This window comes from Lutra lutra, chromosome 2 (genome assembly GCF_902655055.1).
Source record: "Lutra lutra chromosome 2, mLutLut1.2, whole genome shotgun sequence".
Taxonomy (NCBI): domain Eukaryota; kingdom Metazoa; phylum Chordata; class Mammalia; order Carnivora; family Mustelidae; genus Lutra; species Lutra lutra.
The window spans coordinates 182,711,907-182,739,237 of record NC_062279.1 but is presented as its reverse complement, the minus strand read 5'-3'; the positions used below and the strand labels follow the sequence as shown (position 1 = coordinate 182,739,237).

General features: G+C 37.8%; 1 protein-coding gene across 8 annotated transcripts in view; it reads left to right on the top strand.

Moving 5' to 3' along the window:
• FRYL (FRY like transcription coactivator) overlaps positions 1-27,331 on the top strand; it is a 263,771-nt gene that overhangs the window by 168,219 nt on the left and 68,221 nt on the right. For all 8 annotated transcript variants that reach the window (XM_047719250.1, XM_047719249.1, XM_047719247.1 and 5 more), the window contains 15 exons: positions 867-974; positions 4,237-4,474; positions 5,573-5,758; positions 6,263-6,349; positions 7,487-7,755; positions 10,696-10,891; positions 11,817-11,941; positions 14,139-14,196; positions 17,333-17,424; positions 20,659-20,831; positions 22,414-22,574; positions 23,094-23,204; positions 24,174-24,328; positions 24,666-24,765; positions 26,564-26,732. In XM_047719250.1, coding sequence (XP_047575206.1) covers positions 867-974; positions 4,237-4,474; positions 5,573-5,758; positions 6,263-6,349; positions 7,487-7,755; positions 10,696-10,891; positions 11,817-11,941; positions 14,139-14,196; positions 17,333-17,424; positions 20,659-20,831; positions 22,414-22,574; positions 23,094-23,204; positions 24,174-24,328; positions 24,666-24,765; positions 26,564-26,732 — 2,228 coding nt within the window. The remainder of the gene's footprint in view (positions 1-866; positions 975-4,236; positions 4,475-5,572; positions 5,759-6,262; positions 6,350-7,486; positions 7,756-10,695; positions 10,892-11,816; positions 11,942-14,138; positions 14,197-17,332; positions 17,425-20,658; positions 20,832-22,413; positions 22,575-23,093; positions 23,205-24,173; positions 24,329-24,665; positions 24,766-26,563; positions 26,733-27,331) is intronic.

Below are 27,331 nucleotides of genomic sequence, written 5' to 3'. Positions count from 1 at the left end.
ACTAAAATCCTCACCTTGAAATATAGACCAAAATAAAAACAAAAACCAGTGCATTAAGAAGATATTTCAAATAAAATTTTAGAAATCATTGAATAACCAGAAGAAAATATAGTAGAAATAAATTGTATTGAGCCTCTGAAGGAACCAGGGTTTTCAGAATTGACATATAATTAGATAAAAATGTAAGTATCTATATTTGTGTGTATTTGTGTATATTCTAAAGTAAAATAAAAAGAGAATAGACAGTACCAACAGTGGAATGTGAGAATGTCTTTAAGACCCTGTTAATTATACAAATACTATATGTATGTATATGTGTATATATATGTGTATATATATATACATAATTATACATAACTATACATACATGCTAATTATACATATTAATGTATAATGTTAAATATTATACATTAAATATTAAATTTTGTTAATCTTATATGTTCCTAAAATAACCAGTGTTTTGTTACTTAATAATATCAATTGTATTTCCTATAATTTAATAATTAAATATACTTTATTAAAGGTTAGATATTGATTAAATTATATTTTATTTTTAATTTAAAATAATTGTATTCTAAATAATTAAATATTATTTATTGTTTAAACATAATAGTTCCTGTGGCTTTCTAATTACTGAAAATCTTTTTTGCTTGCTAGTGTTTTCTTTCCTGAATTATCTCTTTATTCTTTTGTCGGCTTGTAAACTGATGACTTTTCACTGCATTTGCGTGAGTTCTTTTTATATTAAATACATTAAACTTCTTTAGGGGGAGGAGACTCCTATTTTCTCTAATTATTTTTCCAGCTTTGCTTTCGTTGTCTAGCATATGTAGTAAACTTACTAAATCCTGTTATATATTTTTCAGGGGGGAAAGAAAACCCAAAATTGATTTGTTCAGGACTTGCATCGCTGCTATTCCAAGGCTGATTCCGGATGGTATGAGCAGAACTGACCTCATTGAACTCTTAGCAAGGTAAATGAGAATGACTCTTTGCTCCGTTACTTTTTACCTCTTTCTGTCCCTTTAAATGTCGAATACACCCCGCTATTCTCATGAACAGAAAGACATGTTCAATTCTTTAGTTGATATACTTTCTTTTTTTAAAAATTTTTTAAAATTTCTTTTCAGTGTTCCAGAATTCATTATTTAAATGTGATATACTTTCTAAACTTCCATGTTGTCTTTTATGTTTTGTTAAACACATTCTCCCCACTCATTTTTAACTTTTTAAAGTTCTTTTGGATTCCTCTACAAATCCTATTTTTCTGTTTTCCACCTTTTCCACCTAGTATATTTCCTAGAATTTAGATAACATGTTATTCCTTAACAGATACGAGGTGTTGCCCAGCAGGCAGTTAACTGTTGGGCTAACACTTGGAGTCCTTCCTCTAACACCCAGGGCGGTGTCCGGATCTCATGGTCACTTATTTCTCCCATCACACAGCCCATAGGGTTTATGCTGCTCTTTCCTCTGTTGGGCTTCTCATAGTTTTATAAAATAAGAAATAACATGACAACCGAATTTGAATACTTGCTCCCAAAACTAACTCCAAGCTGAGGTGAAGGTTTGTTGAAAGCTGCTTCTTTGTTGATAGACTTAGGGATTCCGTAGATAAGGGGTTGGCAAACATTTTTCTGTGAAGGACGAGATGGGAAATATTTTAGGATCACAGGTCATACTCATCTCTGCCAGTGGCTCAGGAGCAGCCTTGGGCAGCCGGTAAAGGAGAGGGCATGACCACGTTCCCATGGTGCCCTTGGCCCTTGAACTATAGTTTGCTGGCCTCTGCTCTAAATGAAAAAAGTCAAGTATCATGGCCGTCACAGAGCAGGGGTGCTTGATGTTTTGAAAGTTGTTTACTGGTTGCCAAACACGTATCTCTAAGACTTGAGTTAAACTCACCGTGAACAGCTAAGACTTCTTCAGAAACCCTTTTTACGTCCTCCTCAAAAACACCTAGCATTTCACACACCTGTCACTACCCTGTCCTCAACCCGTGCAGGTTGCCATCAAGATACAGAACAGCATTTGTCTTCTCCTCCATTCAGGGTTATGAGGGGAGAAAGGAGTCACTTGGAAACTTTGCACCATGAGCTAAATTCCTCCCATTCCACTCTCTTAATTTTTGCTATGAATTGGATTGAAGAGTTACAAAGTTCATGTCAGTGTTAGGGCAGGAAAGGAGGTTTAATGATTTGTAATGTTATTGCTTGGAAAAACAGAAAACATCTCTTACACGATTGTACACTTACTCCTCCCCCTTGGTAACTCGTCTACACCTTTGTGGATAAGGATCCCATATCCCCCACCAAACGGAAACTGCGTCTCTAAAGGGCAGGGACTGGGGGGCCCAGTGAAGGGAACAAACATCTGAACGGTGAGTGAGTGACAGCTTTGCCACTTGCTTTGCTTCCTTCTCCTGTGAGATTCATTTGCAAGTTAATTTACTTCACCAGAAAGGAACATTCTAGGGTCTCTTCTATTTTGTGCCTCATTCTTACCATTTGGAGTTACTATCTCTAAATCTTGGGTTTTGGGGTTTTTTTTTAATGAAAGCAAGTAAACAAAACGAAGATGCATTCATAGACTTATATGCTATGTTAAAAGAAAGTTAATTCCTCTGTCTTAAATTAGCCTGACTGCATTGTTGTTCTCTATGCAGTGGGTGGTTAGCTCCTCTGTGTAAATTCTGAGTTACACAGATGGGTGCAAGGTGGACATGTGTACATTTGGGGATTTGAGGGCGGTTGAAATCATCTTTAAAATGAGCATCATGGAGACAGTCATTCTTCTTCCACAGAATCTCCCACAGAACACTGGGCTAGAGAGCCTGAACCTGGCCCCAGATGATACGTCTGCTGCTCTGGGTTCATGGCTTACTTTCAAGTCTATCGAGCTGTAATAGATGTTCTCTTCCATCTCCCTGTCAGGTGAAGGTTGACTTGGTGAAGACCAGAACTGAGTTGAGCAGGGTGAAGACAGTGACATCTCCTTCCACCTAAAGCACGCAGCTTTCCTCCTCTGTCAGTGAGGATAATGCCACTGCCCCAGCCTCCTGTCAGCCTGTCATTGTGGCATAGTCTAGTATTACCTACTTAGCCGCTTCACTCAGGCTCTTCCTAACTCCGATGCCTGTGTCCTGATGGTCAGTCACTAAAGGAGTCCTCTTCAGCCCCAAATTATAGAAACTCTTGCTCATGGAGGATTATATATTGGTAGCTTCACTGCTGCAACCATCTTTTATGGTTTTCTTATTCTCTGCTTTATGTTCTGGTAAAATCCTTTAGCTAATATTACTTTCATGTCCTCTTATTGCTTTGATATCTTTAAAGGGTGATTTTGTATAGCCTCTCCTCAGTCTCTTTAGGGACTTGTGTGTTAGATCAGCACTTTTTTTTTTTTTTTTCCATTTTTTCCCCTACATATACCCCATTTATGATGTTACTCTAAAATTTACTCTCACACTTTGGATTGATTTCTGTTGAATTGCTTTCATCTTGGTTTACTGTATTTTCTTGTTTACAATCAGCCATCTTGTATATAACTGTAACTGCAGCAGCACGAAGAAAATGACCGATAAATCATGTTCTTTCCAGTGATAATAAGGGACTGAACATCCGAGAGATAGGGCTAAGGTATTATATGACTGGATATAATTTTTGACTGATTACAAGATAACATACAGCATTCCAAGGACTAAAGTGTCTTTAAAATGTAATTCTGGGGGCGCCTGTGTGGCTCAGTAGGTTGAAGCCTCTGCCTTCGGCTCAGGTCATGGTCTCAGGGTCCTGGAATCGAACCCCGCATCGGGCTCTCTGCTCAGCGGGGAACCTGCTTCCTCCTCTCTCTCTGCCTGCCTCCCTGCCTACTTGTAATCTCTATCAAATAAATAAATTTTTAAAAGTCTTTAATAAAAAGTAAAAAAAAAGATAAAATGTAATTCCGTTATGTCAAGCTCTATTTTTTTAAAGTACAGCATTTTAATTATGATCAAACATATTATCTGAATTACAATAAAAGTACCAACTACTATTAATAGATTTATATGGGAATTTAAATAAGTGAATATAGAATAACATAGGGGTGAATATATACGAAAGGGGAACATTGGTTCCCATCTTCAGACTTAGAAATCAACAAAGAGGACAAATTCTTTAGGTTCTTAGTTTTCAGTTTTACATGATAAAACTGGGAAGGTTTTGAGGTTTGCTAATAGACTTCTGTTCTTGATAGGCTCACCATTCATATGGATGAAGAACTTCGTGCTCTGGCTTTCAATACCCTGCAGGCACTAATGCTTGACTTCCCAGATTGGCGGGAGGATGTTCTTTCAGGATTTGTTTATTTTATTGTCCGGGAAGTGACGGATGTCCATCCCACGCTCCTTGATAATGCTGTAAAGATGTTGGTACAATTAATTAACCAGTGGAAACAAGCAACCCAAGTGCATAACAAAAACCAGGACTCCCAGGTACCAAATTCTTTTGTCTGGTCCCTTTGTACGTGGTCAGTGGGAAATGCCCAGCAATGGTGTTAATATATGTTGCCTTCTCAAAAACCGAACATTGGCTTAGTGTTGTTGACTTTGGAAGTATTCATAGTCCCTTAAACTGAACCTTCCTGCAGTTCAGATATTAAATATATTGTTTGTGTGTCCAGCCTTTCCAACCTTTGGTAACAGTTTTGAATGAACACAGAGAGTGGAGGCCATCCTAGCTTACATTTAGGCTATTTCCAATATATTTAAAGCTGATAGAATAATAATTTTTGGTAGTATTCCATTTGAGCTATTTGATTGTTTTACCCACGCCACTAATCCCTGCTTCACATATGCAGTGTGTCTGTTTGTTTAAATGAAAGGTTCTCAGATTATTGATTTATGTAATGTATTGTCTTAGAACCTTGTAATTTTGGAGTTGGATCATCCAAATCCGTCCAGCTTCTCAACCTTCATTGAGCATAGAAATCACCATGGGCTTGGGCGCCTCAGTGGCCTAGTTGGTTGAGCATCTGCGTTTGGCTCAGGACATGATCTTGGGGTCCTAGGATCAAGCTCTGCGTGGGGCTCCCCTCTCAGCGGGGAGTCTGCTTGACCCTCTGCCTCTCTCTCTTGTTCTGTCTGTCAAATAAATAAATAAAATCTTAAAAAAAAAAAAAAAAAGGAAATAAAGAAATCACCAGGGGCCTAAGAATCTCTGTTTTCTACAAGCTTCTAGGTGATGCCATGCTGCTGGTCTACACTTTGACTTCAGATGGTCCAATTCAACCCCCTTATTTTCCACAAATAAATGTTAGACCACGAGTCATTAACAGTGTCAGCTCCAAGATTACAAAGTAGCCAGAGAATGGTAGCAGTTCAGTACAGAATTCAGAGACTGCCAGTTAAATGCTTCTTTTCCTCTGTGTGTACTGTTAAATTTTGATAACTTAAGTGTTATTTAAATTGCCTGAGCTGAGGCAGACCTGTTGCTGTAATCGAGATAATTTACTTTCCTCTTTATTAATGGTTGCACCGGAACGTCTACACATATTATGTTGTTTTATTGTTAATTTCTGTTTATTTTTCAAGCATGGTGTGGCTAATGGAGCTTCACATCCCCCTCCTCTGGAAAGGAGCCCGTATTCCAATGTATTCCACGTGGTCGAAGGGTTTGCACTCGTCATTCTCTGTAGCAGTCGACCTGCCACTAGAAGGTTAGCCGTCAGTGTCCTTAGAGAAATAAGGGCTCTGTTTGCACTTTTGGAAATACCTAAGGTAAGATTTAGGTATATTGCTTAATTATCTAGTGAAAGTACTTAAGAACCCTCCTATTGGGCGCCTGGGTGGCTCAGTGGGTTAAGCCGCTGCCTTCGGCTCAGGTCATGATCTCAGGGTCCTGGGATCGAGTCCCACATCGGGCTCTCTGCTCAGCAAGAAGCCTGCTTCCCTCTCTCTCTCTCTGCCTTCCTCTCCGTCTACTTGTGATCTCTCTCTGTCAAATAAATAAATAAAATCTTTAAAAAAAAAAAAAAAAAAGAACCCTCCTATTGTTCATTCTTATGCCTTTTGCATTGCTGCCGTGTGGTTATAACTTACCTTCATAACAAAAGAACAAAGTCTTTTTGACAGGGTTTAAACTAGCCCACCTGCCCTCAATTCCATTTGTACAATTCCATTTTTACAAATAGTGCTAACATGAACTTTGTTATGTTTTCTTAGATTTGGTTACTTTTCTTAATCATTCCTAAATCTTTTTAGACATGTGATACTTTTTTATAGGGTGATGATGAACTAGCCATCGATGTGATGGACAGGCTGAGCCCATCCATTCTCGAGAGCTTCATACATCTCACTGGGGCCGATCAGGTAACTAGAATGATTTCATGCTATTCAGTCTTGAATGCTGTTCAATCTTGGAACTTTAGATAGATATCTCTGATTTCCCTTTATCATTTTAATGCATTGGAAAGTATTTTATGTCCAAGTCATAAGTGATTCGACTCAGTAAGATGAAGAAAAAACACTTTGTCAGCACACACAACTAAGAATGGGTTGATTTTTTTAAAAGGTCATACATCAAGATTTCAAGATTGGATGTAAACATAACTATCCAACTTGATTACCTGAAGTTTTTTTCTTCCCCTTTGAAATACAGGGACAAAGTTTCTGTTCTCTGTCTGTGACACTTGGCTCTGATAACTCACAACTTAATAATATATAACCGAGGGACATAATAAAAAAAAAGTTATAAACCTAAGTGATGATTATAAATCTGTACAGTTTAAAGAATTCTGTTTTAGAATATTAACTATGATTTATGCCAACAAAAAGAATAGTGAAGCACTCTCTTCTAGTGCCTTGAAGTCTTGCCTTCCTGCCTCAGAGTGGGTGTTTTGTAAATATCTGTTGACTTGATAGAGTATGAATTGAGTTTCTGTTCAGTTTAAGACTCCATTTGTTTTTGTTGTTGTTGTTCGAATGACACATAATTTGCTGTGAAGGTCAGTCTTTATCTCTTCAGTATAAGAGCTTAGAATATTGTTGAACAAATATGTAAGAATAGGTACCTCTGTGAAGTCCCATTTTCCAGTCTGTTCTACGAATGCCTATTTCAGGCATGTCAGCATGAAGTTAATGGTCCCTTTTTCAGTTCCCAGCAGCGTTAGTATGCCCATGGAAGTTGCCTATTCCTATATGAATTACATAAGTCGTGGTTCTTCACCCTTTTTGGTCTATAGAGCCTTTTCAGACTAATGAAAGCTGTGAAATGTCTCTTCAGAAAAGCACATGTACACACCTAAACACAAAAATGGTGTGTGCAGTTTCAGGAATTCACTACTCCCTTAAACCCACTTTGGACCTCATCATTACCTCTGTTTTAGAACCTCTGTTCCAGAAACTACCAATAGGCCACATATAGTTTAATATAATTCATATGGCAGAATTTTGAAAATTACCGAAATGTGTGATAACCCATTGTTGTTGTTTTTTTTCTCTTCGTAGACTACTTTGCTGTATTGCCCTAGCTCGATAGATTTACAGACATTAGCAGAGTGGAACTCTTCTCCCATTAGCCACCAGTTCGATGTAATTAGTCCATCCCACATATGGATATTTGCACACGTGACCCAAGGCCAAGACCCATGGATTATAAGTCTCTCCAGTTTTTTAAAGCAGGAAAACCTCCCCAAACACTGCTGTACAGCTGTGAGCTATGCTTGGATGTTTGCATACACAAGACTTCAGTTGTTGTCCCCACAGGTTGATATAAAGTAAGTAATTTCCTAGTTGATATAAAGTACATTTTTAGGGGCACCCGGGTGGCTCAGTGGGTTAAAGCCTCTGCCTTCGGCTCAGGTCATGATCCCAGGGTCCTGGGATCGAGCCCCACGTCGGCTCTCTGCTCCACAGGGAGCCTGCTTCCTCCTCTCTCTCTCTGCCTGCCTCTCTGCCTACTTGTGATCTCTGTCAAATAAATAAATAAAATCTAAAAAAAAAAAAAAAAAAGTACATTTTTAAATGTGTAGACTGTCAGTTTTTATAAGTATGTATTTGAAAAGTCATATAAGTTGGAAATTCCACAAATAAATGACGTGCCATAATTGGACTGATGTATTAAAGAGGGAGATGAAAGATGTGAAAGATGTAGTCTTATAATCCCATCTTCCTTTTCATGTCATTCAGTCTCACCAGATTGTTAGTTCACTTACTAGGACAGTGCTTGGTACATGGTGTGTGTCTGATGAATCCGTATGGAAGGAAAGAACTAAGGAGGGAAGGGTCGGAAGAGGAGGATGGATGTGGATATAGGGAAGTTTGTAGATGAATGGTGTGAAGTGAAGAGACACTGATCTCAGGGACCTGACTTCTCCTGATGACATCAAGAGGAAGGCCATTTGCTGATAGGCAGTGACAATGGCATTGAACTTCCATTTGGAGGCTAATGGTAAAAATTTGGAGTAACTGATGGTGTGATAGAGTGTGGAGGCAGGTCATCATCAGCTGCAGTTAATTTCTTCTTGCTCTTAAATAGAACAGAGAATTTTTGAACGTGAATTTGAGTTCCTGGTTTCATTTGATCCAGTATGCCATTCATCAGATGGCATAGAATGAGTCCTCTCTTCATAGATGTTGCCACGTAAACCCAACACCCAGACAAACTCAACACCTTAGGCTCACATGAAAGGCTCTCCGTACTTGGTTCCAGTCTATACATTTTTCCTTACTTTCAGTCATGGCTACCTATGTGCTCTTATGTTAGAACAAAAAAAAAACTTCTCAGAGTTTACTGTGTGGGTCTACAGTTTCTAGTCTCTTGAGTTTTTATTCACATGAACCTAGAATGCTTTCTGTCTTCTCCATGTTCTATGTGTTGATATCTGATGTAGCTCAAATTACACCTTATTTTTAAAGCTTTCTTCTACATCTCCAACCCAGAGTAGTCATTCCTTCTTTTGGACCTGAATATAGCTATTTTTGGTATTTCTCTATGTGTATACACACTTATTATATATTTGTGTGTGTTCTCAGGAATTGTGTATTAGATGGTTTTTTGTTGTTGGTTTTTTTTTTTGTTTGTTTGTTTTTTAGTGAAAATTGACACCTGCCACCTTGCACAAATAACCTTTATGACTTTATCTCATTGGGTCTCCCCTAATTGCCATATTTTAAATTGGAAGCCCCTCTCCTACTACCATTCTCTGTCTCTTTTATTGTTCATTATCACACTGGGCACCATCTGACACTGTTTTATTTATTCTGTATTGTGTATCTTCCCCAACACACATGATGGTAGTGATTTTTTACAGGGTTTGTTTTGTTTTGCTGCCATCACAATATTTTCTAAAATAGTAAAACACTGTCAGTGAATTAACATAGTGGTATATTGTTTTGCTTATCTTAATATATAAATGTATTGAAGCCAAGGACAATGTATCTTTCTGCTTTGTTTTGCTCTGAATCCTTAATCCCACCAGCATTTTGGTATTTAGAAAAATTTATAGAATTGTGCCAATATATTTTATTGGTCTGATGTTTCAAGACAGAAATTTGACAGAAGCCTTAAAAATGTAGCTGTCCTTTTGATGTCACAATTTCAATTTCAAGAGTTTACCCAAGAAAAAAATGAAACTTTTATTGTAATTAAGCATATATTCAAATGTATAGTGCTGTGTATTATAGGGGAAAATTGCTATTAGCTAAAATGTCTAATAATGAAAATTTGGACAATAAATTCTGATAATCTTTTTTTTTTTAAGATTTTATTTATTTATTTGACAGAGAGAGATCACAAGTAGACGGAGAGGCAGGCAGAGAGAGAGAGAGAGAGAGAGGGAAGCAGGCTCCCTGCTGAGCAGAGAGCCCGATGTGGGACTCGATCCCAGGACCCCGAGATCATGACCTGAGCCGAAGGCAGCGGCTTAACCCACTGAGCCACCCAGGCGCCCCTAAATTCTGATAATCTTTATAATAACATAGCATACAGCCATCAAAAATGATGTCAGAGAAGTATATTCATTTAATGGAAGATGTTTAAAACACACATTAAGTACATATGAAAATCAGCCGTATTATTCAGCTTTTATAAGTTAAGGGAGATATATTCATTTATTTATATATCTATGTATTTGAATTGAAAATGTATAAAAGAATATACAGTGCTTATATTGACATGGGACTAAAGGTGATTTTCATTTTGTTTTCCCAGTTTTTTTTAACACTGAGTGTGTATAATAAGTTATAAAATGTGACCTGATAAAAATATTAACTTTATGTTAAAATGATCCTACGATGTATTTAAATTTTCAGATAGTCATTTATATCTTATACCATCCCACAGAGACTTAGTGGTTCGTAATAAAACTTTATTAACCATCTTTCCTAAATTGATAGAATTTAGCTTTAGTTTTTAAAAAAAAGTTCAGGGGCGCCTGGGTGGCTCAGTGGGTTGAGCCGCTGCCTTCGGCTCAGGTCATGATCCCAGGTCCTGGGTTCGAGCCCCACATCGGGCTTTCTGCTCAGCAGGGAGCTTGCTTCCTCCTCTCTCTCTGCCTGCCTCTCTGCCTACTTGTGATTTCTCTCTGTCAAATAAATAAATAAAATCTTTAAAAAAAAAATAATAAATAAAAATAAAAAATAAAAATAAAAAAAAGTTCAGAACACATTGAATTATTTTCAGCTCCCTGTTTCCCTTCTTCTTCTTCTTCCCCCAGTAGCCCCATCAATGCCAAGAAGGTAAACACCACCACCAGCAGTGACTCCTACGTCGGCCTGTGGAGGAACTACCTGCTGCTTTGCTGCAGTGCGGCGTCGTCCACATCCTCTTCTGCATCCACGGGGTCTGTGAGGTGTTCCCCGCCCGAGACGCTGGCATCCACCCCTGACAGCGGCTACAGCATTGATTCCAAAGTAAGCTTTCCCTGTCCGCCACTGAATCTGAAGGGCACCACAAAGTAATGTTTTCAGATTTCTTTTCCAGGACAGTAAAGTAATGTGGTTGAAAAGTGTATTACTTGTACGAATGATGAAAATTGCTCAAGGAGTCCCATTACTATGGATTCCTGGTTGGAATCAGTTTTATATATGTGTGTGTGTGTGTGTTCCTATATATTTGTGTGTGTGTGTGTGTGTGTGTGTATAATTGATTCCAACCAGGAATATATATAATAAAAAACTATATAAAACTATATATATGTATATCGTTTCTCTTTGGTGAAAAGCTGATCATGCTCATTAAATTCATCATAATATTTCTAAAGTAATTTTCACCCCCATTGTTGCTCACTTGATTTCCTGTAGTTCTCACAATATAAAAGAAATCATTTAAATAATTAAATAATTTGTTGACTTTCCCTAAATTATGTAGTGACATGTGATACTTGGTAAGAACAGTTCTGTAGTCTTCATGATGTGACACAAAATATTGTGAGGTGGTTGAAGAAAATTTAGAAAACTGAGTAAGATCTGAGTGTCTTACTTTAACACCAATGACCTGGAAATAATTTTGTTTAATTCACTTTCACGGATCAAAAGACATAGAATATCAGAATATCCTCCTACAGAGGAAGTGAGCCTATTATGCAATGGTAAGTATCTGTAAGAAATTAAGAAACCCACAGAGCCCAAATTCTTTCAGTGAACTTAGAGTGAACCATTGGACAAATCATTTAATGTTCTTAGATTATGTACACCACAGGTGAATTTTGAAGTTCCACTTACAGTAAAAATTCATCTCTCCGTTGCCCTTGATGAAGTATTAATGAAATGCCAAGTTATTTAGTTGGATGTACTGTCAATAATGGCTGCTATAAATACATTTTTTTTTTTTTTTCAGATTATTGGCATCCCATCCCCTTCATCCCTGTTTAAGCATGTAGTTCCAATGATGCGCTCTGAGAGCATGGAAATCACAGAATCCCTTGTTCTAGGTCTTGGCAGGACCAACCCAGGAGCTTTTAGGTAATTACCTTCATATGTTTTCTCTATGCACTAAAATAGCCAATATACTACTGGAGGGGTGAGTTAGAGTCCTTACAATCAGGACAGTTCATATCAGTCCTGACATTTACCAGTTAACTAATCATGTAACATTAAACGAGTCATTTAATTTCTTAGATCCTTTTTTCCTTCATTTTGACTGAGCAAATAAGATTTCCCCAATGTTCTTTACAGAATTACTATGAAATCTCATATATACTATATATAAATGTGTTCTAAAAATGATAAAATGCCGCATAAATTTTTAATATTTTCCTACCTATTGACACAATGATATGATTATTTTACAGTTTTGGTCTATTGGTTGAAACTATAGTTTTTCCTCTTCTTGTTCAAAAGAATTAGATTTTTTCACTTTTTTTTTATTAACATATAATGTATTATTAGCCCCAGGGGGTACAGGTCTGTGAATCATCAGGCTTACACCATTTCACAACACTCACCATAGCACATACACTCCCCACTGTCCATAACCCAACCACCCTCCCCCTACCCCCCTTCCCCCAGGAACCCTCAATTTGTGTTTTTTTTTGGTTTTTGTTTTTTGTTTTTAGATATTTTATTTATTCATTTGGGAGAGAGAGAGAACACAAGCAGGAGAAGAGGCAGAGAGAGAGGGAGAAGCAGACTCTCCCCCGAGCAGGGAGCCCGATGCGAGACTCGATCCCAGGACTCTGGGATCATGACCTGAGCCGAAGGCAGATACTTAACTGTCTGAGCCACCCAGGCATCCCCCTCAGTTTGTTTTGTGAGATTAAGAGTCTCTTATGGTTTTTCTCCTTTCCGATCCCATCTTATTTCATTTTTGCCTTCCCTACCCCCTAAGCCACCCACTTTACCTCTCAGATTCCTTATATCAAGGAGATCATATGATAATTGTCTTTCTCTGATTGACTTATTTCACACAGCAAGAATTAGATTATTTGTAAAAGAAATATTTTTTTTATATCATCCTTGATGTTCTTTATCTTGACAAAGTAAATCCTTCACTTTTGCATGAGATTCTGCTTTATTGTTGCCTGCTGGGCCTTGTATTTATTCTTTTGAGGTTATCCTCTATTGATCTAAGGTGATGTTTGTTTGATATTTTATCTCTGAGATAACACGTACAACAGAGATAATAGGTCGGTATTTGTGGGATGGCATTCATCATAAATGAGCTTTTTAAAGATTATTTTATGACAAAAAAATACATTATTTTGCTAATAGCAAAAAAAAAATGGGTTAGAAAAATGATCTCAGCTTCTTAAAAAAACAAATTCTCATAAACAGAAACAATCCGGAGGCAAATACATTAAAGTCTGCAGTAGTTTTATAGATGATGAAATAGTGGATGCATTTTACTTTTTTTCTTTTTTATTTTCCCCATCATCTATGATCTACATCTATAATGAGCACATTTTCGATTTAAAATCAGATTATAAGCAAAGATGAGATTATCATTTTTATGAAGTTCGTGTCCTTTGACTCATCAATTCCATTTGTAAGAATTAATCCTAAGGAGATAATCAGAAATGAAGACAAAGATGTTCACTGAGGCAGTATTTATAATAATAAAAATTAGAAAAAATTGGAGCACCTGGCTGGCTTAGTCAGTAGAGCATTTGGCTCTCGATCTTGAGATTGTGAGTTTGAGCCCCACGTTAGGTGCAGAGATTACTTAAAAATAAAATCTTTTAAAAAATTTAGATGAAATTTAATGAACCAGTAATAAATGAAAATGTTTAGAAAAACTATGGTATCCCATAGTTTTGGGATAATGTGTTATCCCATATGGTATCCCATGTGGTAGGATATTGTGAATTAACTAAGGGCACGTGGATGTCATTATGCTAGCATTGGAGGAAGAAAGGATATCTTCTGATATCTGCTGGGGCTTCAACTATGTAAAGTACACCTGGGCTGCAAAATGATGGAACACCAGTGTTGATGATATTTACCTCCGCAAGTTAGAATAGGTGGGCTGTACCATTTTTTCTGCTTTCCAGTGGTCTACAGTGTGCACGTGTTCTGTAACCAAAACAATGAGGACTGTGTTAAAACAGTAGAACTGGGGTTAACACTTTACTGTGTGTCATTAGATGAGTATTTACATATTTGTGCATCAGATTATACCTGTTCAGCCATTATTTAACAATGTATATAATTTTTCTTCTAGGGAACTAATAGAGGAATTGCATCCCATAATTAAAGAAGCACTTGAAAGAAGGCCAGAGGTAAATGTAGTTTTCCTCATTAAATAGTTATTTGGCGGATACTTATTTGTCTTCTGTATTCCCTACATTATACCAAAAGTTAGCGATTGAGAAGTATATATGTAAAAGATGGTCTGATGCAGTCTTCAGCCCTTTCTTTTTTTTTTTTTAAGAGAACATGCAAGGGTGGGGAGGGGCCACGGGAGAGGGGGAGAGAGAAGCTTGAGCAGGCTCCACGCCCAGCACAGAGCCCAGCGTGGGACTTGATCTCATGACCCTGAGATCATGACCTGAGCTGAAATCAAGAGTCAGACACTAAACTGACTGAGACTCCCAAGCATGGTGCTCCTGAACATTTTTTAATATACAGAATTCTTCCCTGCCCCCTCACAGAAGATCTTACGCAGAAACTCATTGTAGGAAACATATTAAATTGCTCTAACTCAAGTGGGCCCAGTCAGAGTCTAGATTGGGGTCAGCAAAGCTTTTCTCTAAATGGCCAGATAGTAAATATTTTCACCTCTTTGGGCCCTGCTGTCTCTGTTGCAACTACTCAGTCTGCTCTAGACAGTGAAACAAAGGGGCATGGCTATATCCCCCCCAATTTTTTTTTTAAATTTTTTTTTTTAATTTATTTTTTATTTTTTTTGTTTTTTTTTTTTTTTAAAGATTTTATTTATTTATTTATTTGACAGAGATCACAAGTAGGCAGAGAGGCAGGCAGAGAGAGAGGAGGAAGCAGGCTCCCTGCTGAGCAGAGATTTCCCCATGCGGGGCTCGATCCCAAGACCCTGAGATCATGACCTGGGCGGAAGGCAGAGGCTTTAACCCACTGAGCCACCCAGGCGTCCCCACCTCCCCCCCAATTTTTTTTTTAAATTTTATTTTTTTTAATTTATTTTTTATTTTTTTTAAGTTTTTTTTTTTTTTAAAGATTTTATTTATTTATTTATTTGACAGAGATCACAAGTAGGCAGAGAGGCAGGCAGAGAGAGAGGAGGAAGCAGGCTCCCTGCTGAGCAGAGATTTCCCCATGCGGGGCTCGATCCCAAGACCCTGAGATCATGACCTGGGCGGAAGGCAGAGGCTTTAACCCACTGAGCCACCCAGGCGTCCCCACCCCCCCCCCCCCCAATTTTTTTTTTTAGGCAGCAGTGGACCAGGGTTGGCCTGAGGGCTGTAGTTTGCCAACCCCAGGTCTATGTCCCTAAATCTAAAAATCTGCAACTTTTAGAAACCACAGGTCTGGTGGGGACAGGTAGATACGTGAACCATAATTATGACAGCGTATTACACACTGGAATGAAATCACAGATATGAGGTGGCTCAAACCGCAGAGAAGAAAGCCTCTGGCTCTGCCTGTCGAGGAAAAGTAGGTCTGAAGCACCAATATTTGAGGAGAAGTTTGAAGCATGTTCCCCAGTGGACAAGCATGGGAAAGACATTCCAGGCAGGGAGACGGCATTTGCAAACTTTATTAAAAGAATGTGGATGTTGCAGATTCTTTTGCATGATTATGTTATGGAGAAAGTGATTGATGATTGATTAGGCTGCAAAGCAAGACAAGAACTATCTCATGAAGGACTCCTGGTCTCAGCTTTATCCTGCAGACCACTGGGCACCATATGGCGTGAGCATTAGAACTGCCTGGAGGAGTTCCTACACATTATAGATTCCTGGGCCTATTGAGTGAGAATCCCTGGAACAGAGCCCAGAAATCTTTTAAAAAACACCTTAGATGAACCTAGAATAGGAGACTGAGAGCCACTGCTGTTGATTTCCCAGAGGAATTAAAACAGGAGAAGGGCATGGTGACAAGATCCACCCTTTTAGAAACTTTAAGATGGCATCTGTAAGGCTTCAGTTCCTTTCTTTAATTCAGCCCTGTAGAGTAGTGATAGTAATTGATTGGACTTTTGTTTCAGAATGATCATGTTGATTACAGTGTAGGATGATTCATTAGAGAGACTTGGAATTGGCAACAAAATTAAGTAGCAGTGTTTATACTTCAGAATTTCAGGGGGAAGAAGTCCTCCTAGCAAGTGAGTTGGTTGGCTCAGTGTTGTACCTGGAATGTAAGATTTGATTTTGAACGCTTCAGACTCACGATCTTTCTGTAGCGACAGAATGGAAACAAGTCAACTAAAACTTCGCAGAGATCATCAAAGACTGCTTAGAAACTGTCCTGTGCAGTACAAGTGGCTGTAAACTTTATAAAGAGCGATAAGAAATAGGAAACGTGGGGCGCCTGGGTGGCTCAGTGGGTTAAAGCCTCTGCCTTTGGCTCAGGTCATGATTCCAGGGTCCTGGGATCGAGCCCCGCATCAGGCTCTCTGCTCCGCGGAGAGACTGCTTCCTCCTCTCTCTTCCTGCCTGCCTCTCTGCCTACTTGTGATCTGTCAAATAACTAAATAAAATCTTTAAAAAAAAAAAAAAAGGAAATAGGAAACGTAACAAGCTGGTCATCAGCAAATTGGTCTGCTCTAAAAGGCAGGAAACCGCATTGTTGCTCTGTATTGTGAAAATCACCTCCCAGTGATGTAATGAACAGTAGAAGGAAGTGGTAGAGCAAATCTGTCTCTTCCGACTACACAGGTTCCCTCAGAATCCGGGGGAGATATGACAGCTAAATGTGCTAACCATTAGTCCTTCGGTGCTAGTAAGACCAATTTATTCAGACCGTAATGATCAGGGAAATTTTTTCTTCTGCATTTAGTTTCTGTGTCAGAATTAACTATTGAGTGGAAAACTTCGGCATGAGCAAAATCTGTGGGGTTTCTTCATTCCCCTTTTGTTCTTTTCCCTGTCCTGTTGTTATATTTTGGGTAATATCTTAGGGATTCTTAACCATGCAGTGGGAACAGTTTACTGACTGCTTCAGTGCTTCCAAGTTGCCAGATTAGCAAATCACCTGAAAGTAACTGAGAAGTAACTATAGGATTTTATTTTCTCCCCACACAAGGAGTGTTGCCACATAAAACATCATGTGATTTATTTTGGCTCACTAATTACAAACTATTCACACGTATCTCTGATTCAGTAGCCAGTAGAGTGATCGAAGTGTGCATTACACTTATTCTTCCCAAGTTATACAGGAAAGTTTTCTAGCAACTTCTCTGAAGGATGTTTACTGAATGTCTTTCTGTCTTTGGAATAGAATATGAAACGGCGCAGGCGTCGAGATATTTTACGAGTACAACTGGTACGAATATTTGAACTGCTGGCAGATGCTGGTGTCATTAGTCACAGGTCAGTATTGGATTTTGACTTTTCTAAAACTTTGGAATGATTAGGGAACATATTTTTTCTCTTATGAACTATATAAAAACAGAAAAGCACCTTTGCAGCAACAACAAAAAACTGCTACCCTGTGAACATTATTTACAGAAGATGCAGCCAATACGTTAACCAGTGGCTAAAAACTGTATTGAAAAAAATCCACCACTAGTACCAGATTGCTTCGGGCAAAAATCAGCTATAGTGTTCCTAGGATTTTTGATATTTGCAGGAATCTAGTAAGTCAGGCAAGTGGACAGTGGCCTTTTTTGGTGACTAACTTAACGATTTCTTACCTTATTTTAAAGATCTATTTCTTTTGGATTGTAAAATCATATATATAAAGGCTAAATGCTCGCTATAAGGTTTGTAAATTTATTCCAGTCGACTCTTAATTTCTCCAAAATCCATGAACATAAATCACAATTCACAACTTACCACGCTTCACCAATGAAAACATAAAACCTGGAGTTATTGCTAGAATAAAGGCGTGTGGATACTAAGACCAGGAAAATTCCATTGACTTTGGAAGGGTAACTGTGTTGCCTGACTATTGAAGGAGGAAAAAAAAAAAAGATCTGATATCTCCAAAAGTAACTGGAAACGGAAAAGAGATCTCAAGGGAAAAAGAATGTTCATAAACTAGTGCCATATTGTGACTTTGGCATTTGTCCTGATTATTTCTTAGAGTACCTCATACCTTCCGTAGTTAGCATCAAATGCTTTTGATGAGTGCTTTCAAAATTGAGCTTTAAGGGGCGCCTGGGTGGCTCAGTGGGTTAAAGCCTCTGCCTTCGGCTCAGGTCTTGATCCCAGGGTTCTAGGATCGAGCCCCGCATCGGGCTCTCTGCTCAGCAGGGAGCCTGCTTCCCTTCCTCTCTCTCTGCCTGCCTCTCTGCCTACTTGTGATCTCTGTCTGTCAAATAAATAAATAAAATATTTTTAAAAAATTGAGCTTTAATTAAAGAGAATTTAGACCACTGACTTACCTTTTCTTTTATAATAAATGAAAAGAAAGAAAAAAAGAAACAGCATTCTTTTTTTTTTTTTTCTTTTCTTTTTTTTTTTTTTGTCCTACACAAAAATAAAACAGTGGAAGTTAGGAAAAGAGAATTTGAAACATACCGGGCTTATCTCTGTATCTTTTTTTTCTTTCTGTTTTGTTGCTTTCAATGTAGTGTTAGTGAATGAAGAATCTTTGGCACTATTTGGGGAAACTGCTGGATATTGGTATATTTAAAATTTATAAAAGCTGTAGTCACTATTGAGCAGTAATGGTTTTGAACACGGTTACATGTTTTGTTTTGGTTTTGTTTTTTTAAGAGAAAGTAATCCTGTAAGGCTGTTAGTACTATGGACTTTTTATTTCCTTGATTAAGGAAAAAAAATGAATTCTAGAGGCCAAGAAGGCAGGGATCTTGGCTTTGTTCAACCAGCCGATCTGATGTGCCTGATGCGTAGGAGGGATTCAATGAATAGTTGTTAAATGAATGAATGTTTTTTTTCTGAGTCAGGTTGCAATCTATTAAATTGGTTTCCCATCCAGTAGTAAATGACGACTCAGAAATTAAAAACATTCCTTTAAGGAATGAAGAATAACATCATTTTGAATTTATTCAACATATTTTTATTGTTGTAGACTGGTATTTTTAATACATTGTAGTACCATTGTGACTCCTTACTTTTCTTTTCATGGCCACAACTCCTAAAAATTATTTTTACCTTTTTTTTAACTTTTTATTTTTTAAAGATTTTATTTATTTATTTGTCAGAGAGAGAAGGGGCATGCACAAGCAGGGAGAGCTACAGGCAGAGGGAGAAGCAGGCTCCCTGCAAGGAGCCCAATGAGGGACTCGATCCCGGGCCCCTGGAATCATTAACCGACTGAGCCACCCAGGCATCCCTATTTTTACTTTTAAAACCACATATTTTAGAAGTACTTTTCAAATATAGCAAGGAAAAACCGATGAAAATAAATGTAAATGTAATAGCTAACCATTTATATAACATTTATGGTTTACTAATCCTTTATTATATAGTAACTAATTTATGTTCTCACTAAAATGCTCTGAAGTAGCTGCTGGTCAAATCCTTAATAAGTATGGGAACAAGACTGGAATCCAAAACTTCTGACTAACCCAATGACCCCCTTTCAGTCTGTGGTTTCCAGGCTCAGGACCCTTACCTCAGAAAATTACTACAGAGAGTTTTGAGGCAACTCCATAGGTGTTAGAAGACTTGAAAACCAGCACTCTTTCTTGAATTCTCTTAAATTTTTGTATCCTCGGTACTCCCTATGCTAGAATCCTGCTGAGAATAGGTACCTAATGGATATTTGATTGCTTATACTAAAGGCATAATGTGAATTTGCATGGCAGCTCTGAGAATATATAGAACTAGTCTTCTTTCTACCCTCCCCCCTTTTTGTAAGTAAGTTCCACCCCCAGTGTGGACCCCACTATGGGGCTTGAACTCACAACCCTGAAATCAAGACCTGAGCTGAGATTAAGAGTTGGCCACGTTACCAGCTGAGCCACCCAGTCACCCCTCCTCTTTCCACCCTTCTAAATTGATCCTCCCTATCCCATATACCTCCTTATTTCCTTATTTTGAAAAGCTATATATTTTGCCAGAGGGAATAACATTCAGCACTCAGAAGAGTTGATTAAAGGTAGATATGGAATTGAATACTATAAATTGAAATAGCAGTTTCTTGATTGAGAAGCACCATCTATTTTGTATTTGGAAGCCAAATCACGTTCATTTAATTTTTGTATATTAAGTTGCACACTACCATATCGTGCCAAGTTTAATATACAGTTCACCTTTGAACATGGATTTGAGCTGCATAGGTCCGCTTGTATGTGGATTGTAACAGCACAATACTATAAATGTATTTTCTCTTACGATTTTTTTAATACTTTCTTTTCTCTAGCTTGCTTCATTCCAAGAATATAGTATATAATACATATGACATATAAAATATATGGTAATCGACAAGTTTCTATTATCGGTAAAGTTTCCAGCCAACAGTAGGCTATCAATAGCTAAGTTTTATGCAGATTTTTGCCTGGGGTGGTGGGGGTAGGTGCCCCTAACCCTGACATTGTTCAAGGGTCCACTGTGTATTATTCTGATTTTGATTACTAGGAATTTATTTTGATTTGAATTATAATTTAAAATCACTTTCTTTTTCAATATTTTCAGTGCAAGTGGTGGCCTTGATAATGAAACACATTTCCTCAACAACACTTTATTGGAATATGTAGATTTAACTAGACAACTCCTGGAAGCAGAAAATGAAAAAGACTCAGACACACTGAAGGATATACGATGCCATTTTAGTGCCTTAGTGGCGAATATCATTCAGAATGTTCCAGGTACTCTTTCCAGTTTCTTAAAACACTATCGACTATTAAGGAAACATCGTGTGCTTTCTTCCCCTGAGGGTCTGCAGGCTAAGGTGATAAAGCAGCTTGGGAACATAGTGGGAAATATGTCAGCGTAACATGGATGGCCAAGAGTTTGTTTGACCTTCAGTGAGTGTCACGAGTAGAAATCAAAAAGCAACACCACATCGATTTTTAATGATAATAAAGACACTAACAAAGAATTTAAGAAATCAATAGAAGAAGCTTCTTTAGGCAAACTTGCTCAAGGTGCAGTGAGCAAAGAGCCATTATGTCCCAAATGGTAATTGAACAGAGAATTAACAAGATACTGCTGAATGACGGAAGAAGGGCATAGCTGCAGTTACAAAGTCTGCTAAGGATACCGTGTTACTGACTGATTCCTTTAAGGTATATGTGCCTGTTACTCCAGTACCCACTATAAGCCAGGTCCTGATTTAGGCCCTGGGAACATTGATATATACACTTACATTTTAAAAAGCCGTAAATCGTTTACAAGCATGAAACATAAAATGTGACTGTAGCCTTTGGTAGACAATGTCATTGCATATGTTTCTTTTTCTTTCTGAAAAGGAATTACTTTATTACCTTTAAGAGAACATGCAAACAGTTGACTCTCTAAGTGAGAGCATGGGTTATATTTTATAAAAGAGGCCTGTAAACATTTCTTTAGGTCCATTAATTTCAAGCGCAGGAGGCCTATTTTGAACTTCAGAGGGAAATGATTTCTTCATCTGAAGCTCAGTTAGCATAAAGATATAATTTAGTCCATTACCAAACATTTGTCTACAACCTCCAGATTGGTTCATTAAGGTACTGTTGAGTTTCTTCAACAAGGATTGATGCAGAGAACTTGCAGATAGAATTTTCAAGTGGGAAGAATTCTTGGAGATCATCTCAATCAGTGGTTTTCAAATGATGTTGTTTTTCTTCTGCCCAAGAGACAGACCAAGAGGCAGCAGAATGGGTCTAGACTCTGGGCCTCCCCCCTTACTTGAAGTAGATCAGCCCCTCCTTTGTCTGTTCTGTATATCAAGATTCCACGTAAGGATTCTTTGAAAAAGACAGCTGTGCAGCTGAAAACATACAAAGCTCAGAAGCAGCTTACCTATTCCAAAGCTTTGTCTTGGCAATGAACCAAGATCCAGACTTGCGTTCGTGTTGATGTCTCGGCCAAGCTTACCATGTAGCCAGCAGCAGCCGGGGAGAAGCAGGGGCCCGACTCCTGGCTCTGTGCCTGCCTCTGGGCAGTCCTGCGCCTGCCTTGAAATCCTGCTTGCAGAGATACTGTATCTCTCACCGTGCTGAGCTACATGCTGTGTCAGAGACTGTTGCCCTCTTTCCTGGTCCTGCACGTGCTTTCCTGGTCCTGCACGTGTGTCAATGATTGCCATCACCGAGGAGGTATTTGGTAGGCTCAAAGGAAAACCTTTGCTGGCTTTCTTGCGGTGTTACGTACTCAGTACCAAATAAGTTGACATGCATGTTAAAATAAAAAGAAATGGAAATAAATTTTTTCCCATCTTTTTTTTTTTTTTTTTTTTATGCACAGTGCACCAGAGAAGAAGTATCTTCCCTCAACAGAGCCTCCGTCACAGTCTGTTTATGCTGTTTAGTCACTGGGCAGGTCCCTTTAGCATCATGTTTACACCTTTGGACAGATACAGTGACAGAAATATGCAAATTAACAGACATCAGTACTGTGCACTAAAGGTATTGCTTAGAAATCTAATTTCTTTTTTCTCCTGTGAAGAGTGCAGTTAAATATTTTGGTCTCTCAGTGTCTAGTATTATAAAAAGGATGGATTTTTTCTACCCTTAGAATATTTGCCTGCCTTATTCGAATATTTATACTGTACATTTCTTTAAATACATAAAAGACGATGCAAAAAAGTTACAGAATCTACCCAAAACTTAAATGCCATTTTCTTAAAGAACTGAGAATTGCCTCTTTTTTCCTACTTAAGTACTTTTTCTTGGTCTTTTCTTCCTCTTCTCTTCCAGTACTGTCCAAGCTCATGCCTTATTTCATATCATGTATTTACTTACTACTTACTCATCATAAATTACTTAGTTTCGAAAACTGCTATTATACTCTTCTTTGTAAAGGAAAGAATTAAAGATACTGTGGCTACATAAGCATGAATAAAAATATCCTGCCTCTTCACATTAAGCAACCAACATAAAACCTCTTAAATGTTTTAAATGTAATTCTAATATTATTGTTTGAAGGCTATGTCTGCTGTACTATGTTGTGGCCCTGTTGCAGATAATGTAGGACTTTCATCAGATGGCTATTTGTACAAATGGTTGGATAACATTTTGGACTCTCTGGACAAAAAGGTGATTATGACGATTCCTTTAAGATTTCATAATAATCCGCGCTGCTTTATTTGGAATTATAGTATGACCCATTAAAAATAAGTCTTTTTTTTTAAATTAGGTTAGAATTATATGCAGAAGGCGTGTTTTGTAAAATTAAATAGGATGCAATAATTTAAGAAATGTCTAATTCTCATTTATTACTTACTTAAATAATGTTAATTTCCTTTTTGTATTATATGATTAATGCGGTTGTCTCACGAGAGAGTTCTAGATCTGTAAATAAAATATTAATATACAATACGTTGAGCTCCACGGAAGAAATGTGTTATTTGTTATGTTTAATATCATTTTTTTGACCACTCTCCAATTAATCTTTCTTGCCTTCCCTTTTCCTCACTCCCCTCCTGTGCATGCCCAGACTTCACAATATAAAATAGGACTTATTTTTTTTCCCCTCCAAATAATTTGTCTACTGGGTTATCAAAAACAAGAATAAAGCTTGATAAAAATAACTGGAGAGGTTAATAACTCACTTTTCTGAAAGCAATTAATCATTGTTCGTACTCATCAGCCGCCTTCAGGGCTCTGCTGGAGGAGAGAATCGTACTACTTAGAGTCTTGTATAAAAAGCAGGAGACCAAGTATAATTTATCCGTGTCATTTTTTTTCTTTTGTCTGAATAAAATGAGAAGGACTTGAACAAAAGGAGACTGAGTTTTGTGCTTAAATATAGTAAATATATATACTATATTACGGGTATAGTATATATACTATATATACAATATAGTATATACAATATATACAATATAGTATATATACTATATATACACACTATAAATACAAAAATACATATATACTATATTGCTAAATACATGAACTATACTATGTATACTATTACATATATATATATATATATATAGTATATATACTGTATATATTGTATATATAATTTTTTTTGTCCTGGGCATTGTTGTGACCTTTACATAGGTTCACCAGTTGGGCTGTGAGGCAGTTACATTACTGCTGGAACTGAACCCGGACCAGAGCAACCTGATGTACTGGGCTGTGGATCGATGTTACACTGGTTCCAAGAGAGTGGCAGCCGGCTGCTTTAAAGCCATAGCTAACGTATTCCAGAACAGGTACCCTACATACTGTCTTTCGTATTTTAGTTAGCTTTTGTTTGTTTGTTTGTTTCTTTCTTTCTTTCTTTCTTTTTGTTTTTAAATGTTTCCCTTTGAAGTCAGAAATACTAAGAAACCAGTATTTTCTTTCCTTGAGCTTTAATGAAATTTAACCAGAAGAAGAATAATGATCACCTTGCATCTGTTGCGTACCTTTTGCCTTTAAAAAAAAAAAAAAAACCCACCTAGCCATAGGCTTAACACTTGATGTCTGCAGCCTTGCCCTTTGTATATCGTATTTATAAATGATGTGAAAGCCTCTAAAATTTCTCTAACATGTAAAATTTATCCCTAGGGATTATCAGTGTGACACAGTGATGCTTCTAAATCTGATACTGTTTAAAGCAGCTGATTCTTCTCGAAGTATCTATGAAGTTGCTATGCAACTGTTACAGGTTTGTAAGCAAATGTTAGTTAAACTATAAGTTATTGATGATTTAATGAAGCCTATAAATATTTAGCCTTTTCTTTTTTTAAGATTTATTTTTTAGAGAGGGAGAGTGTGGGGCAGGGAGGGGCAAAGGGAGAGGGAGAGAGAAACTCTAGCAGACTTTGTGCTCAGTGCAAAGCCCAACACAGGGCATAATCTCATGACCCTGAGATCACGAGCTGAGCCGAAACCAAGAGTTGGTCGCTCAACAGACTGTGCCACCCAGGTGCCCTTGGGCTTTATTTTTAATAGGGAGGCATGGCACCAATTCCTGATTATCATTAAAAATAGAGGACAAAGAGAAGAGATGCCTGGGTGGGGCTCAGTCAGTTAAGCACCTACCTCGGGCTCAGGTCATGATCCCAGGGTCATGGGATTGAGCCCCATATCTGGCTCCCTGCTCTGTGGGGAGTCTGCTTCTCTCTCCATCTCTGCCTACTGCTCACCTTACTTGTGTTCTCTCTCTGTCTCTGTCAAATAAATCATAAATAAATCTTAAAAAAAAAAAAAAGACGACAAAGATAATATGGGTCACTTAAGTCTGGAAATAATACAGACTATTCACAAATGAAACAAGATGGGATCGGGAGGGAGACAAACCATAAGAGACTCTTAACCTCACAAAACAAACTGAGGGTTGCCGGGGGCGGGGGGGGGGGGGGGGGGCAGCAGGTAGGGAGGGGGGGTGGGGTTATGGACATTGGGGAGGGTGTGTGCTATGGTGAGTGCTGTGAAGTATGTAAACCTGGCGATTCACAGACCTGTACCCCTGGGGCTAATAATACATTATATGTTTATAAAAAAGTTAAAAATTATTAAAAAAAAATACAGACTATTCAGAAATGTATTACAAAGGGCTTATGGATCTCCTCCGACATATACACACATATGCGCCTGTGTGTGTTCAAATGAAAATGGAGTGGTTAGGACTTCCGTGTGCCTGGAACTATCTCTGTCCAGCAGAGAAGAATATTGTGAGCCAAAGGTTTTTTTTGAGAACCAAGTAAAAGTATAAAAGTAAAACCTTTTATGATATGCTTGTATAAATTTTCTTTATTAGACCTAGAAAAATAACCTAGAAAGTTAACTTACCAAGCATGGAGATTTTATAGTTATTATTATACAGTTGTTATACATTATTGTGTAGTAGACATTATTATACAGTTATTATTATACAGTATCTAACCAATTGATAATAGGATGAGGTTCTTCCCTCTTAACCAAGTTAAGAATGAGATTCAACTAGATGCTGATTTTTCCAGAGGGTTTGACTAGTGGTACTGATGCTGGTAGCCACCATCTTGGGAATTATACCCTCATGGCTTTATTAATTATGAAAAAAGTTCAGTGCTGTATATTTACTTGGTATAACGTTAAAATAATTTTTAGCTCATAGTCCATATTTAATCTTTATTTAACCAAGATCTGTTTGAGGATTTTTTTTCACTTATACATGTTTTATATAATCCTGTTTTTGAAATGGAAAGTGGTAAATCTTCTTCAAGTAATTGCAAGTTGCTAAAGTCATTTTCAGACTATGCTCCTAACCCAGACCGGTGGCATTAAGCACAAGGAGTGTAAAGCCTTCCGAACAGTTAAAAATCTTTTGCAAACATTCCTGGGAATTAGAAATTAACCTCTGAAATACTCTACAGTGCATAACTATGTAATTTTTGAGCTTGAATAATTCTTAGAAGATTTTATGTTACAGTTATGGCTGAAATTCAGAGGACTCATAAAATCTCGCATCTACATTCCTGCAGATCCTGGAACCGAAGATGTTTCGCTATGCCCACAAATTGGAAGTTCAGAGAACGGATGGAGTCCTCAGCCAGCTGTCTCCTCTGCCGCACCTGTACTCTGTTTCATATTATCAGTTGTCCGAGGAATTAGCAAGGGCTTATCCTGAGCTAACTCTCGCCATATTCTCAGGTATGACCGTTGAACTTGTCCGTGGGTTTTCTTTAGCAGTCATTTCTAAAAAACTACTTGTAGGAAATTTAAATATAAGAAATTTGAGGTCGATTCAAAACAGAACATGTCTTTATGTAAGAAAATAATTTTTTTCCTTTAGTAAGAACATGTAATACTAATCTATCGTGGTAGATTTCTTATTAATGTAGTCTTTCCAAGCTTCTTACTTTACCTTCCCTTCTCTACCCCGGGTGAGGGAGGGCTTCACATACAACTTAAAAATATTTCTTTGATAGACACAGAACTTTCTAAATCTTCTAGTATGTACTTCATCTTGTGTATTGGTCTGTCTTTAATACTAGAAATGGGCAGCGATAAAGATACAGGTTTCTTTTCATAAGTAACAAGTAACACCTCTCATCATAGGGAAAGGTCCTGTACTACTTGGAGCAAAACTGTTGCTAAGGGGGCTCAATGGGTTAAGCCTCTGCCTTTGGCTCAGGTCACGATCTTGGGGTCCTAGGATTGAGCCTCACATTGGGCTCTTTGCTCAGCAGGGAGCCTGCTTACCCCCTCTCTCTCTGCCTGCTTCTCTGCCAACTTGTAATCTCTCTCTC